At 40.5% G+C, this 14,726-nt stretch overlaps 1 protein-coding gene across 3 annotated transcripts; it reads left to right on the forward strand.

The window, feature by feature from the left end:
- Window positions 1–416: 416 nt before the first annotated feature.
- On the forward strand, window positions 417–8,457 carry ythdf1 (YTH N6-methyladenosine RNA binding protein F1). 3 transcript variants are annotated; one of them, XM_030784204.1, is made up of 6 exons: window positions 417–773; window positions 1,460–1,484; window positions 2,623–2,702; window positions 2,964–4,622; window positions 5,945–5,989; window positions 6,226–6,338. In XM_030784204.1, the coding sequence occupies exons 1-6, from the start codon at window positions 747–749 to the stop codon at window positions 6,250–6,252; spliced, it is 1,863 nt and encodes a 620-aa protein (XP_030640064.1). In that variant the 5' UTR covers window positions 417–746; the 3' UTR covers window positions 6,253–6,338. The 3 variants fall into 3 exon arrangements, with proteins under 3 accessions (XP_030640064.1, XP_030640066.1, XP_030640065.1); XM_030784206.1 differs by lacking the exon at window positions 5,945–5,989 and having other exon boundaries at window positions 2,964–3,698; window positions 3,768–4,622; XM_030784205.1 differs by lacking the exons at window positions 5,945–5,989; window positions 6,226–6,338 and adding an exon at window positions 8,409–8,457 and having other exon boundaries at window positions 2,964–4,624.
- Window positions 8,458–14,726: the final 6,269 nt, after the last annotated feature.

Consider the following 14,726-nt stretch of genomic DNA (forward strand, 5'->3'; position numbering starts at 1 on the left):
GTATTCGGTCATAAAAACACACTTTGTTAAGTAAATACTTCAGACAGTACACTCACACACATACAGTCTCCCGTTTCGGACAGAAAAACGAAGTTAAGTTATGGAACACGTTTGTGGAAAAGTTGGAACGAATTAACACAACAGTTCATCCCACCATGAGACAATGTTCATTATTCCAAATGTGTCATAATCCGCCACTAAACCGTCAGTTCACACAACCATTTAAAATTAGATCTACTAATTACATGATCAACGCATGACCGTGGAGACGGTATTCAAGAGATGATCCCGAGAACACGGTTTCATAGTTTTGTAGCACGTTTTCAGAGTGTAGCCGTCGACTCCGCATGGCCAACCGGTACCCGTGACGTCAATCCCCTTTGCACAGATCCCGGATGGAGCTGCCATTGGGGGGAAGTGAACTGGGCTGCACAATAAGTGAGGGCTTGAAAGAGTAGAAAAAAATACTAAAAAGAAATCACTTCGGGAAATAATTGGACTTAATCTAGAAAGTGGATTCTTAAAAACACTTAAAACGTCTTAAAGCGAGAATTTGGAGGAAATAAGAGGACTAGATTGGCACAATCGAGCAGTGGGACTTGCTGGGGATTCGAGCTGTAAAAAAAAACATTGCTAGCTAGCTTGCAACTGTAAACGGATCTGTAGGAAACACAGGCTTTGGAATACGCTGAGCACCCAATTAGTTTCAAGGCTCCATACAAGATTAGGGGCTTTCTTGATGAATTATGTCTACTACCAGTATTGACCCTCAGGTAAGTTCGACGGCATTTGCCGGAAGAATATAGGGTTAGCTGGCTGGTTAGCTTCGAGCGTTAAGGCCTCCAAGAAGGAGCAGGGAATGTGCGTCCAATCTCTGTCACCAGCGCGGAGATGTATTGCCACCTTGCACAAGAGTTAGCTCACTGGCTAGCAAGATAGCCGCTTAGTTTAAACGCAGAACTCAATAACGGTATTTGCAGTAAGTATTCAGTTAATTTTTTAGTTCGCAGTTGGAGGCACAACTCTGAGCGAACTAATTTCTATATAGAATAGGTATAACTTAGCTAAGTTGCTACGTTTACCTTGTCGGCTACTTCTCGTTTTAGACCTGGCTATGGTGTTAAAATTTTCGACTTGGCCGGTATGAGAGTCAGATGTGCGATTCTTGCTAACAACACTTAGAAGCATGCTTGCTGCTTGTTTGTCTAAGGCAGTGTTCATTCTGAAAGCTGCGATTTTGATATCTTCCAGAGGTTAGTGTTTATCGGATAGCGATTAATGTTGATACGCACTTGAGTGTTAAAAGATGCATGCGTTCGATGTTTTGTGCGTTATATTGGCGAGCCAATGAATGTAACGCCGTATTATTAAATCAACGTTGAAGTCTTATTTGTATCTCTCTCTCTCTCTTTCTCTCTCTCTCTCTCTCATATGTTATCGACATAAATGGAATATGAAGACATCAAAAGGACAAGATGCGAAAGGTAAGACAGATAGTATAATAATCATATTGTAATATCCATGGCGGTTGTGAACCCGTAATGTCAGCGCGTTCTGGTGTACTAAACCCGATAACTGACAAGACAATCCATCCTGGCTCCTCTGTGCGCGATCTCGGAAGGATCTGGGACCACAAAAACCGTTTCCTTTCTTTTTTGTGGAATGATCTGGCAGCAAATACGCCAGTGGCTATTTCATTAGCAGTTTATCTTAATTAAAGTGTCCCGAATTAGCAAGTGAGGATGTAATAGTCTCTTCTCTATGTCCACAAATTCTCTTTGAATCGAGCATTGACTGCGAGCTAGAATAGCTCTGTTGCGAGTGGTCACCTGACGGCGTGATATTTCCTCTGAGGAGGAAGGCGCCTGGTCCAGCAGCAGTTCAGTTAGGGTCTTTCCTATCCCATTCGTCTGTTTTTTTTTTTTGTTATAGAGTACGCAGTTGTGTCATTTGCACGTGTACATGAAGCTCGTGCTCAGTTATCTCGTGTCCCCTTACAACATACACACAGATCTTTTAATTGAGTGATTATACAATTGGAAATTTATCTTAAATTATCTCGTGCAAATTCAAATCTTAACACATCCCAATTCTCAACACGCCCCTTTTTACTTATATACTTCATGCATACCCTTTTTATCATTTGACAACTGGATTCATTTTATTAGAGCCCACATATGTATTTTTGTCAGTGGTTTTAAGCATGTTTTTCCTGTCTAAGAGTCATATAGCCACAGTCAGACAGGACGTGTGGTGTGTGACTCAGTGTGACAGGGACGGAGTGACACATCATTACAGTAATTATGTGTGACTGATTACAGCTGAGATTAATCACTTCTAGGTAGAGAAGCCCGACATCCTCACCTCAAGGCACATTTAATTATCTGGACAGGGACAGGACTACAATGGGACCACTGCATTTGAACATTGTCCTGTTGGTTTTTTGCATGTGTGTGTGTGTGTGTGTGGGATGTATGTGTGTGTACAGTATGTATGTGAGTAGTCAGAGCAAATATACTTCTGCTAATTCCAGTGAATGTGTTCAATAATAGTCAGCTGTTTGTAGTGTGGAAGATGTAAATTATAAGTAATCCCACCATCACTCAGTCTTTCCTGTTTCAGTGCAAAATGGCTCCCTCCATCAAAAGGAAACGGTCCATGACAACGATTTTGAACCATACCTCACTGGCCAATCTAATCCGGTGAGAGAACGGAACATTCGTGTTTGCCAATAGTTTGGGGCATTCTTCTTTTTTTTTTTTTTTTTTTGATTAATGACTTTTCATTAAGAGAATGTGAACTGGTCTCAGTCGTGATGTTATTGCAAGATCTACAGGAATTCTTGTTCACTAGAACTCCACTGCTCACTTTCCAAATTGAGATTTGGTGTTCTTGTAAATATGAATATGTCAGTGTAGATATCATACTTAATAACATTAACTCGTTTCTGTTTGGTTTCACAGAACAACAGTTACCAATCCATGACTGACCCTTACTTGTCCAGCTACTATGCCCCCTCTATTGGCTTCCCCTATCCCCTCAGCGAGGCACCCTGGTCTACTGGAGGAGACCCCCCAATCCCATATCTCACACCCTATGCCCCCCTCAGCAATGGAGATCATCATTTTATGCATGACACCGTGTTTGGACAGCCAGGAGGGCTGGGCAGTAGCATCTACCCTCATCGATTTAATTTCTTCCCAGAGAATCCTGCCTTCTCAGCCTGGGGCACCAGTGGCTCCCAGGGCCAGCAGACTCAGAGCTCTGCCTATGGGGGCAGCTACAGTTACCCACCTAGCTCGCTTGGGGGCACCTTGGTGCCCGATGGGCAGACCGGCTTCCACAGCGACACTCTGAATAAGGCTCCAGGCATGAACAGTCTGGAACAGGGCATGGTGGGGCTTAAGATCGGAGGCGACGTGACAGGTGGCGGCTCAGGTGTCAAGACCGTGGGTTCAGTGATTGGTGGTGGGGCAGTGGCGGCAGCGGTCGCCACGGGAAATGGGGGAACCCCTATTGGCATGCCTCCTCCCAAACCCACATCATGGGCAGCAATTGCTAGTAAGCCGGCTAAGCCACAACAGCTTAAGGTCAAGACAAAGCCAGGCATGCCCATGGCTGGGGGTGCTCTACCGCCACCACCCATTAAACACAACATGGACATTGGCACCTGGGACAACAAGGGGCCCGTGACCAAAGTGGCTTCTCCACTGCCCCCTCACCACCAACACCAACACCAACACCAACACCAGCAGCAGCAGCCGCAGCTTCACTCTCATGGTCACCTCCCCCACCCCCATGGGCTCCCGCCTCCACCCCAGCCTCCCATGCCATCCGCCCAATCGCTCGCCCAGCAGATGGCGATGCAGGCCCCGCCCCCTCCTCAGCCTTATCAAAATCACACCCCAGCTCCTCCCCCCCAAACCCGTTGGGTTGCCCCTCGCAACCGTAACCCGGGCTATGGTGGGGGCAGTAGCGTGGACAGCAGCGGTTCCTCCAGCGGCGGCGGGGTTGGGAACGGGGGTGGAGGTGGACCCCCAGGCTCTGGTCCCAGCGAGTCCCACCCGGTCCTGGAGAAGCTACGTGCGGCGCACAGCTACAACCCCAAGGACTTCGACTGGAACCTGAAGAACGGCCGCGTGTTCATCATTAAGAGTTACTCCGAGGACGACATCCATCGCTCCATCAAGTACTCCATTTGGTGTAGCACGGAGCATGGCAACAAACGTTTGGATGCTGCTTTCCGGGCCATCAACGGCAAAGGACCGGTCTACCTGCTCTTCAGTGTGAATGGCAGCGGGCACTTCTGCGGCGTTGCAGAAATGCGCTCGCCCGTGGACTACGGCACCAGTGCCGGCGTTTGGGCACAGGACAAGTGGAAGGGCAAGTTTGACGTGGACTGGCTGTTTGTCAAGGACGTGCCCAACAGCCAGCTGCGACACATCCGGCTAGAGAACAACGACAACAAGCCGGTGACCAACTCGCGTGACACACAGGAGGTTCCCCTGGAGAAAGCCAAGCAAGTGCTGAAGATCATCGCCACCTACAAACACACCACGTCCATCTTCGATGATTTTTCACACTACGAGAAGAGGCAGGAGGAGGAGGAGGTGGTGAGAAAGGTAAATTGCCCCCCCCCCCTTTTTTTTTTCTTGTTTGGTTTCATTCATGTTTATTTGTTGTTTTATGTCCTCGACAGTGTCTCTCAGGGTTAATATCAACAATCAACAGAGGACATTTTATCTGAAAACCCCATTATTTGTGAATCTTATTAGAATTCGATTGGTTTAAGCATACCATGCTTCTCTCTCTCCCCAGCTGTTTTCCCTATCTTGTGACAGCTGTTTTTATTGTTGATGAGCAGTAAACCATACTTATGATTTTAATTTCGATGGAGTTGTAGCTATATAAAAACAGTCCAGAAGACTTTCATAACAAGCGAAATGAAGGACAGAAAATGATCAAGCTGTTTTGTGTGTAACATAAAATATACACTCCTTCTCATAATGTGCGGTTTCATCCTGCATTTAGACACTTCTCATGTCACAAAACAGAAACATCATCTTCCACCATCCACACACCATTTAGGAAATGATCAGAATAATAAAATAAAGCTGCAGGATTCTTTGAATATTAATTCCAGTCAGTATCCTCAAACCTTCGCAGCTTGCTTTTAAGTTTGTAAACATTTTCTCTGTGGGATTCTACCATTGTGGTCGGAGGAGATAATAGTTTTTATGGTTGTTTAGTCTGGGAGGTCTAAATAATATGTTTTAAAAATAGCACTGAAGTAAGATGGCAGGAATTATGGAATATTCCAGTTAAAAAAGATTCACAGCTGTTTTCACATAAGATGTTTGTGCAGATGCTTGTGGAACATTTCAGTTTCTATGTTTTAATTGTGTTTTAAAATGCTGTAATCATAGTTGTAATTACCTCTTGTTAACCCAGAACAGAACTGGACAACATCTTATCAAACCGACTGGTTAAATCTCATGTTAACACTCCAGACCATGTTAGAACTGCCGTTTGATTGGTTATCCAGCGACTATACTTCTCACGCTGTGTCTTTTCATAGTTCACTCCACAAAATCAAAATATGCCAAAGTACCTGTGGTTAAAGCTTTTTGTTTTGTATCTTGAGAGTGCAGCACAATCCACCAGATGTTTGGAGACCGAGCAGAAAAAAAAAACCCCCAAAAAAACCCACACACACAAAATATCTGTTGCACTTATTTTCTGTCACTCTTACGTCATTCCTCCATCACAGATATTTGGAGAAATTGGCCAAAAATACTCCTGTTGTTGTAAATGTTTGGACTGTTTGATTTTTTTTTTTTAATATTTACTATGTATACTGAATATTTCAAAAAAAATTTAAAAAAATATTTACATTTTTAAAATGTAATGATACAAATTCCTTTTTGCTTAATTTCATCAACAGAACTATGAACCTGCTCCAATCCAGAATCGCTCCCGACTGGATCAGGTACAGTGCTTTGCTTGACATGAATACAGCATTGGTGTGTGAGTGTGTGTGTGTGTGTGTGTGTGTGTGAGAGAGAGAGAGAAAGAAAGAGAGACATGCTTTAAAAAAGGAACTGGAGATTGGCTTGTGAGAGGAGCCTTAGCTTTCATAGTCAGAAGTTTCAAAACTGTCTGTATTTTTTGCGGTCGTTTAATCGTCCTCGATGTTTTTGTGTTTTTTGTTTTTTTTCTTCACAGGAACGCCAAAATCGAAGTAAACAATAGAAGACTGCACCCATAGCTTGATCAACGGTTGTTTTAGGACTGACATTTTCAAAAAATTAAATTTAAAGAGAAAAAGACGACACAAGAAGACATGAAAAAAAAAAAAAACAAACAATCGTTTCATTTTTGTTTTTGGTTTTTTTTTTTTTTTCTATTTAATTCTGGTGACTTCGGCCAGCATCAGACTCAAGCCTCCCCTCACCTGGTCTCGCCTCAGCAAACGGCATGTGGTGGATGAAGATGATTATCGCCTATCTAAATTGCTTCGTCGTTTTCTTTATCTATCTCTTTTTTGTTTGTTTGTTTTTTGGTTTGTTTATTTTTTTTTTTCCTATCATTTGGTTTGATTTCCACGTACCTCCCTCCCCTACTGTCATCGTCGATCTCGACCAACATCTGCACACGTACACGTCTTCTTCCTTATCTTATTTTTTTGCCAACACCCCCCCTCCCCACACACACAGTATTGGCCATCAATAGTCATTGACTGCTTTTGGGGCATGTGTAAAGCCTTTGAAACGAGAGGGCTTTTTGTGATTTATTTGTATGTCAGTCAGATGATGAGGCAGAGGACTGAACGTACATTCGAAACGGTTTCCTCCACGTCGACAATTGTACCAGGCCAGTTTTCTTTTGTACAATCGAGAAGCGTTGTGTGGTAGCCCCTTGCGGTGGGTGTGGGAATGTGACAGGGTGGGAATGTGATAAGGGTGCGAGTGAGGAAAGCTCAGGAGTCCACGTACAACTGCGTAGAAAGGACAGCGAAGAGTGCTTTGACAAATGACGATAATGTAGATGTAAAAGAAAACTATATTTTTTTGAATTAAGTAACACTTGGCTTATAACTTTTTTTTTTTTTTTTTTTTGTGGCAACCAAGTCATTTCAGTCACAGTACGTTTTGGTTTTTTTGGGTTTTTTCTCCTGTTTGGAGCCTTAACATATACATCAAGCTAGAATCTCAACTGATAATGGTTCACTATTTGCTGTACTGTACCTCAGCTGTAACAGTGCTGTCAGGGAAAAAAAAAACAAAAACAGACCTGATCATCCACACCCAAGGGAAATCAGCTTGATTACTGGCTGGACAGAAGAAGTCAAACCACCATTTGAGTTATGGTTCTGAGCCCAGTAATATTACTCTGTTGTCATATTTGCTTATTCTTTTAAAAGGCATAATTGTAATTGTATACTGTTCAAGGTATGGCCAACAGAGGTCGCTGTTTCTTTGTTCAAGCCAGTTTGAGAGAGATGTAGCAATCACTGCTTTTGAAATCAATTTAGATGCATCACTTTTCCAGACTTTCTGTTTGTTTGTTTGTTGTTGGGTTATTTTTGTTGTTGTTTTTTGTTTTTTCTTTTTGTTTTGTTTTGGGGTTTTTTTTGGGGGTTTTTTTTTTGGTTTTTCTTTTTTTGTCCTTTCTTAACAGAATTCAGTTTATCAAGCTTTTCTTCCCCTTGTCCTCAGTATAATGCTAAGCTTTAACGTAGGAGCATATAATAACGAAGAACGCCTCAAACGTGTAACCTGAAAATTAATGTTACTGATTTACCGTTAAAAGTAAGAAAAAAAAAAAAGAAAACAAAAAAGAGTATATGGTTTCTGTGCGTGATTTTTTTAGGACCTGCTTGCTGTTTTGTTTGTGTGTTTGTGTGTGAAAGAGAGGGAGTGTATTGTGTGAGGGAATCAGATTTATATAATCATATAACAAATGAATCATGAGAATATATGAAATACTAAAAAAAAAAAAAATTACAAAACAAACATTTAAGTCACCCCTGAAATGAATATGCATTGTATCGAAGGTCACTATCTATCACGTTCTTAGATTTGATCATGGTCATTATTAAAATAATACTCTATGTTGTAACTGGTGTTTAAAAGTGTACTTTTTGCTTAATCATTTCATGAAGAATGTTTTTTTTTGTTTGTTTTGTTTTGGTTTTTTTTATTTGAATGTGCTTTCTTTCTGTTACCGAATGCTTCACTTGAACACTAACACATGCGCTCTAGATTTGACATCAGGTTTTAAAGATGAAGGAAACATTGAATTAAACATTATCTACCATTACCGTTTGCATTGAGTCAACCGCAAGCAGGATCGCGCCTCTCACTGTGGGTGGCTCTTTCATGGTTCTATATAAGACATTTCACGTGTAACCCTGTTAGTTCTAGGTTAAATACTGCGTCTCTGTTTTGTCTTTGATATGATTTGTGCCATTGTAACTCTGTTTCTGCTAACCTTTTGGAACTCTGCCACCAACCAAGCCGCCCACAGGGAGTCTGTTACTCCATAGTTTCAGCCTTTCTGCTTCCGGCTTGTGCGTTGTAGTCATACTCATTGGCGAAAGAGCACTGTCATGTATTAGATTGATGTGAAGGATATAGGTAGGCATTGTCTCAGGTCTCCCATCAGGTCCTACTGACTTACGGTGGAATATTGTAGTGTGGTTTGTGATGTGTGTACTGTTGTTTTAGACGAACAGAGAGTCCCAGGAGTAAGAGTTGATTGTCTTTATACACTGGACACACACACACACACACAGCCTTTATGTGGTTGCCTATAGCCAAGAAGCCAAGCTAAGTTATAGATTTACTACTGATACATGACTGGGGTTCCCCTTATTTTTTTTTTTATTTATTTTTTTTTTTAATTATTTTTCCCATTGAGAGAGACTTTGGCAACTGGTTAACACCTTTTTTTTTTAAGTCCTTTTGTCGGTTTTAGTGTGGGGAAAAGCAACACTTTGACATCTGTGAAAGAGAGAGTTGCCTGAACGTTGGATGTTATTAGGAAACAAAATAATTGGTGTACCAGTGTAATCTGTCTTTGCTTATGGTCTAAGACATGCAAACTGTGCTATAATTTCTTCTGTATCACAGTAATGCATCTAGATTGTGTCCATTACATTGTAAAACTGCACTGAAGGTCTGAGGGAAGGAATAGTTTTCAGAGAAGTGTTTTGACAGCAAGATGATGAATCAGCAGTATCTGTTAAATCAGAGTACCAGAGAACTAAGGAGCCTTTGTAAACAGATTTTATTTGTGAGTGAATATGAAGTATCTTATCTCAGAAACAGCACTTTAACCAAGTGACTACATTGCTGCATGAAGGAAAACATTACCTTCAGAATTCTCAGTCTCTACTTAACTCAAGATACAAACATTGAAGACTTCTTCCAGGCAGAGATTATCGTCCCTAGTCCATAATCTTCATTCCATGTCTGACGTAGTCCAGATGATGGCTTAAGTGTTGTCTGTGAAATTAGTCCTTAAGGTTTAAAATCGTGTTCAGCTGTAATGCTAGACTATAATACCACAGATGTTTGGCAAGAGAACAGTTAGTCAATACATAATCACTGATTAAAGTGTACTAGTTCCACTCTTGTCTGGTACTTCACACACTTAATAAAGTAATTAAATCTAGACATGCCAAGGCATATTAAGCAGAGGGTGATTTTCACACTTGGTTGTGCAGGAAGTGCCTAAGGTGAATAACCCATGTTCATAATTCGCTTCATATCAAAAAATAAGGAAATAATTACGGCATTTTCCCCCAAAATTTATATGCATTGCACTTTTACATACAATCAAGAATCTTGGTTATTCATTATAAACTTGTGTAATGTTTCCATGTTCAAAAAGGATCATTCTGTCTTACAGTGACCACATTTTAATTTAAACATTTCTAAGGGAATTATGTTATCAGGCTTTCTCACAGTTTTTTAGTTAGACCAGATGAATGATTACAAAAGAATTATGAAAAGCTTTCTTTTCAGCAAAAATACAGGAATAGGTAGAGACATTTTTTGTTAGTAACAAATGAAATCACATTTGTTATAACTAAAATAATTTTGTAAATTATCTTTAGTAAAATCATTTAGTGCACCAAAATTAATATTCTTGTCATGCAGCCCTCAACTCAGCTGACTCACACTGCCTATGTTCATCCAAGATGAGGCCCAGTGGAGAAGTCATCTTGTCATGGTCTATTAAAATCAGTTTAGTTTAAGAAAGGAAATCTTTTAAATTAATAATATACAGAGTTCCTGTAACCTCAACTCGCATTCTATCAAAGGGACAAAATGAAGGGTCGAGGATAAACCGTATCAGTGTAAACAAAGTCGGAAACTACTGTCTTATTTTTGTAATTACGCAATTTTGCTGTTCGGATTAAATACATTAAACAACGCGCTAACGACCAATTTCAAGTCATACTGGTTACACAAGTACCTCGAACGAGAACCATCCGTGTGTTGATCGAGCAAGTGTTATTTATTTGGACACAAATGTTTAATAGGAAGGTCGCAATAAACGCAGACGTGAAGGCATTTCAGAGTATTTTTTTTCACCCAAAGCCGATTTATGCAGAGCTATTTCCATTTTCCTGCATGACTGGTATGAATTTGAGAGTGATCTATAAGGCCACGGTGTAGCAAACTGATATGAGGAGGTTTTAGCAGATGAACATTTGTCCGCAATATCTGTTTATATCCCCATTCACAGGAATGATGTTTTTGGGACTCCTCTCTTGGCATTCACCGCGTGCCTTAATTGTATGGATATTAAATCAAGGTCCGCCGTGAACACGCAGAGCAGCAACCCTGTGACACAGCCGCCATAGCGCGCGCCCGCGCGCATTCACTCACTCACTCACACACACACATACACAAAATCCATTGCCTTTTCTTCAAAGGCAGCCGCAACGAGTGACAGCAATGAGACGTCGAAAAATTCTAACACTGATTAATTGCTAGTTATTTCGAAAAATCCATGAATAAACACTCAGGCTTTCATACAAAATAAAGATTAAAGCAAGTGAAGTGGTAGACTGTATTAACCAACATTGTACTGATTAAAATGGTTGTATTCTTTAAACAGATCCATCGTTACTGACCTTCCTTGTTATTGTCCGTTACCTTGCGAATACTCGCGCTTTTTGGATAGCGGTGGATCGACCTCCTTTATTTCAACGGATTAAGTATTTCATAATTTATTATTCTACGTACTGCGGTTCACACGCATAAACAACCTATAGATAAAGCTGACATAGGCTATTTTGCACTAAATTTTAAAAAGCCATATTAACCATAGGCAAAACACTAGCTTTCCTCTTGTCCATCACAATAGTGCGCACTGATGCTTTTTCAATACATTTTTGTTCTCTGCCAACAAATAAATCTCCGAGATTTGTAAACAAAACTGGAAATCGCATCTCAAACAACACTCCACCCATCTAAAAAAAAACATCGCGGGAAAGCAAAGCATTACAATGATGCCGTTCTTGTTGATTCCGTAAACAAAACGGTACATGATACTCCATTTTCTCCGTCGAGCATCTTTCATGAGGCCACCGCAACCCTGCATCCTGTCACAGATACTAGCTGAGTGGTCGAGGTTTTTTAAAGAGGACGTACGAAAATGTATCCACATTTTTATTCTTCGTAATTCTCGGCAGCAGATTAAAGGTCCTCTCTTTCGTCTGTTGGCCTCTCTGATCCAGTCTAGAAGGATTAGCGCTTCCTCCCGTCCCTACACACTCGTCCTCTGCTGCTGATTGGGCTCAACGCAAGAGGATTACATCGGGACACGATGACGTCATGGCCTGGACCAAAGGCCCCGGCCCCCCTCCCTGCACTGCAAACTAAATCCTCATCAGCAAGATGCCCTTGAAACCACTGAGGCTAGCAATGAAGAGACCAAAAGACAATACAACCTCGAATGAGCGCCCCATGAGTAGTTTTTAATATGTTCCCATACATGTCATTTGCTTGGTCCCAAAATGACAACTTTTGTTCCCTGGTGTTACAAATGCAAATATGAATTTCGGTACGGGCATACTATTCACCTCTCTTCAAAATAGCGCAATTAGGCATGTGTCCTGACGAGTGAGCGGTTCGACGGCTTGGGCGTCTGTAAGAAGACCGTGCAGTGAGAGCCTCCGTGAGTTGTCACGTCATTAAACAGCCAAAGGGAAAACACATGCACTTAGTTTGTTCCAAATCCCATATGAACTGAATTCTGAATGGCAGCTTTGTAAACGGAATTGAGTGAGGAGTAAGGCAAGCGGATTTGACAGTTAATTTAGTTTTCCCTATGTTAAAAAATCGAAATATGATATCATGTTTTTGATATGTGATATCTTAAATACGAAATGTGATATCGCTTTAAAAGCTTGATATCAGGTTCTTGAAATATATAATTAAATTTAGATCAAATAAATTAGGCCTAACATTTATTTGCGTCCGCCTGCAACATTTCTCGTCTATTAAAATGCACATCAGGGGGCGCTGCCTGAATAAATACTGGCTGCATTAGGAGAAAGAAAAAAAAATACGCAATAGCCCCATTAGAAAATACTTTTGAAAATCGTGAAGGCCTAAGACCAAGTAACTTTAATTCAGCTCTCTCCCCCCTTTGTTCTTCCATTCAGTGAAACCGTTGCACACCTGTTTTGAAGCACTGTATTTTTAAATCGTGTTGAGCACATTCATAAAGCCTCTACGGCGCTTAAAATGGTTATAGGTTGGCTATCTCCGGAGGGAGATTGCAGAGTGGAGGTAGAGGTTCTTCGTTAGCAGTTCTGCTCGCGATTTACCTGTGCAGATCTATGTCGTGCCTTTATTGTAATACGTTAGCCACGCCGGTTATAGCTGAGTTGTTCACTGACAATAGGCCTACTCAAACGAGATGACACAGTTTCTCAAGGTCACTGAAGCTTGTCGGGTTTTTAAACATTTGATCAAAGGCTTTTACCGCTTGGTAATATAATTTTATATATGATACGAGGTTATTAAAATTAAATATCAAGAATTTGAACATTGAAGCTCATAAACGTTGATAGCAGTGTTATTTTACAATATCAACAAACATGTCAGTATCCTAGTTTAATATATCGAATTACAAAACCCTGATATTTAGTTTCAAAAATCTGATACAGATTTCCAACTTGTTTCCGGTTTTCAAGTTGTGAATTTTACATATTAGAGTCATCATTGGTAGCTGGGCATCCACAGACACGCTTGTTTAGACTGCATTAAGTTAATTATGTTAACTGGACAGTTTCATATAGGCTAATTCATGAATTTTGATCTGGAAACCTCTTAACAAACAATGCTGATCTCCTCCTTCATGTAACCTAAATGCATCCATGTAAAATATGGCTAACACATTATACATCATAATGATTTGAAACGTATATTCCTTTCAATTGCTACAAAATATAGCATTGCAAAGGCCAGGAATTCTTCTAAATTCTTCTGTTTTCTTGCAAGAGAATTTACATCGCAGGAAAAACAGGGGGAATTGCCAGTTAGATATATTTGTTTTTGAATTGTGAAAATATTCCACATAAATATACTCCTGATCATTTTGATGCCTGTGTGCTCTTCTGCAGTGGTGTGCAAATGAGTAACAGTCATTCTTCTCTTTTGTTGTTGCATGAGATCATTGTATTCAAAGAATCGAACAGCTGATTACAGGTTATGTATTTGAAGGTAAATTAGTGATTTACATTTTCTGTGGAAAATGAGTGAAACCACTTGTAATAAACTGTAAAGCACTTGTTGTCAGAAATCGTGCCACAACTCTCTTTCAAGCTACGCAGTTTTGCTTAATAGGGACCAAATTGTTAAGCTACATTGTTTAAATATGAGGAATTCAAAACTTCACTTTCCACAAGTTTCAATTATAGTAACAAACTTTCTATGAAGCGTCTAAATCGTTCTTCCTGTTTCTTTTTTTTTTTTTATTAGCACTCTTCTTCTTCCTCCTCCCACATTCCTTCACATCCTTCTCTGTCTTCTTTTCTAGCATGATACTTTCTTTACAAGTAAGTTTCAGCTGATTGGACCAGCTGCTCCACTTAAAATTCTCCATGGCAACCATAATTCAGTCGCCCAGCAACGGGCTCTTCTTTCACCCAACTACCAATTCAAATAGCCTTTATGACACACAACACACAGCCAGTACACTGCTGTGCGCGACTGCTCAATAGATCAGTATAGATGTTTTCAAGAATGATGCACTGGAGTGGGTCAGGATAATGCGTCAGACTGAAAGCAGGTTTATATTTAACGAATCCTCATGTGCTTGTTTGGCATCTCTCAACACCTCAATGGGTGCAGCAACGGTCATTCAGTTTTGACTGAGACTGGTCACTGGTCTAAAACTGTTCTACACTGGCCAAACCAAAGCTTAGATGTATCAGAGATCTGTACTTACTTCAGAATTTACATTTTGCAGTAGTCCTGGGGGGAAAAATCAGTCCATCACGAATGACTGTTGGGAAAGTAATAGTGTATGTGTTTTATGGTTGAATGTTTTTACGCCTGCTTCATTTTCATGTATTATAAGCCTTTAATGTCATCCTTTCCCACCTAAAATAATTATTGTAATAGTCATTCGTGGGGATTTATTTTTTTGTGGGTTAATGGCTTTGGTTAATGGTTCCTCATTAGGTAGAAGTAAAGTTA

Source organism: Chanos chanos, chromosome 9 (genome assembly GCF_902362185.1).
Source record: "Chanos chanos chromosome 9, fChaCha1.1, whole genome shotgun sequence".
NCBI classification, from domain to species: domain Eukaryota; kingdom Metazoa; phylum Chordata; class Actinopteri; order Gonorynchiformes; family Chanidae; genus Chanos; species Chanos chanos.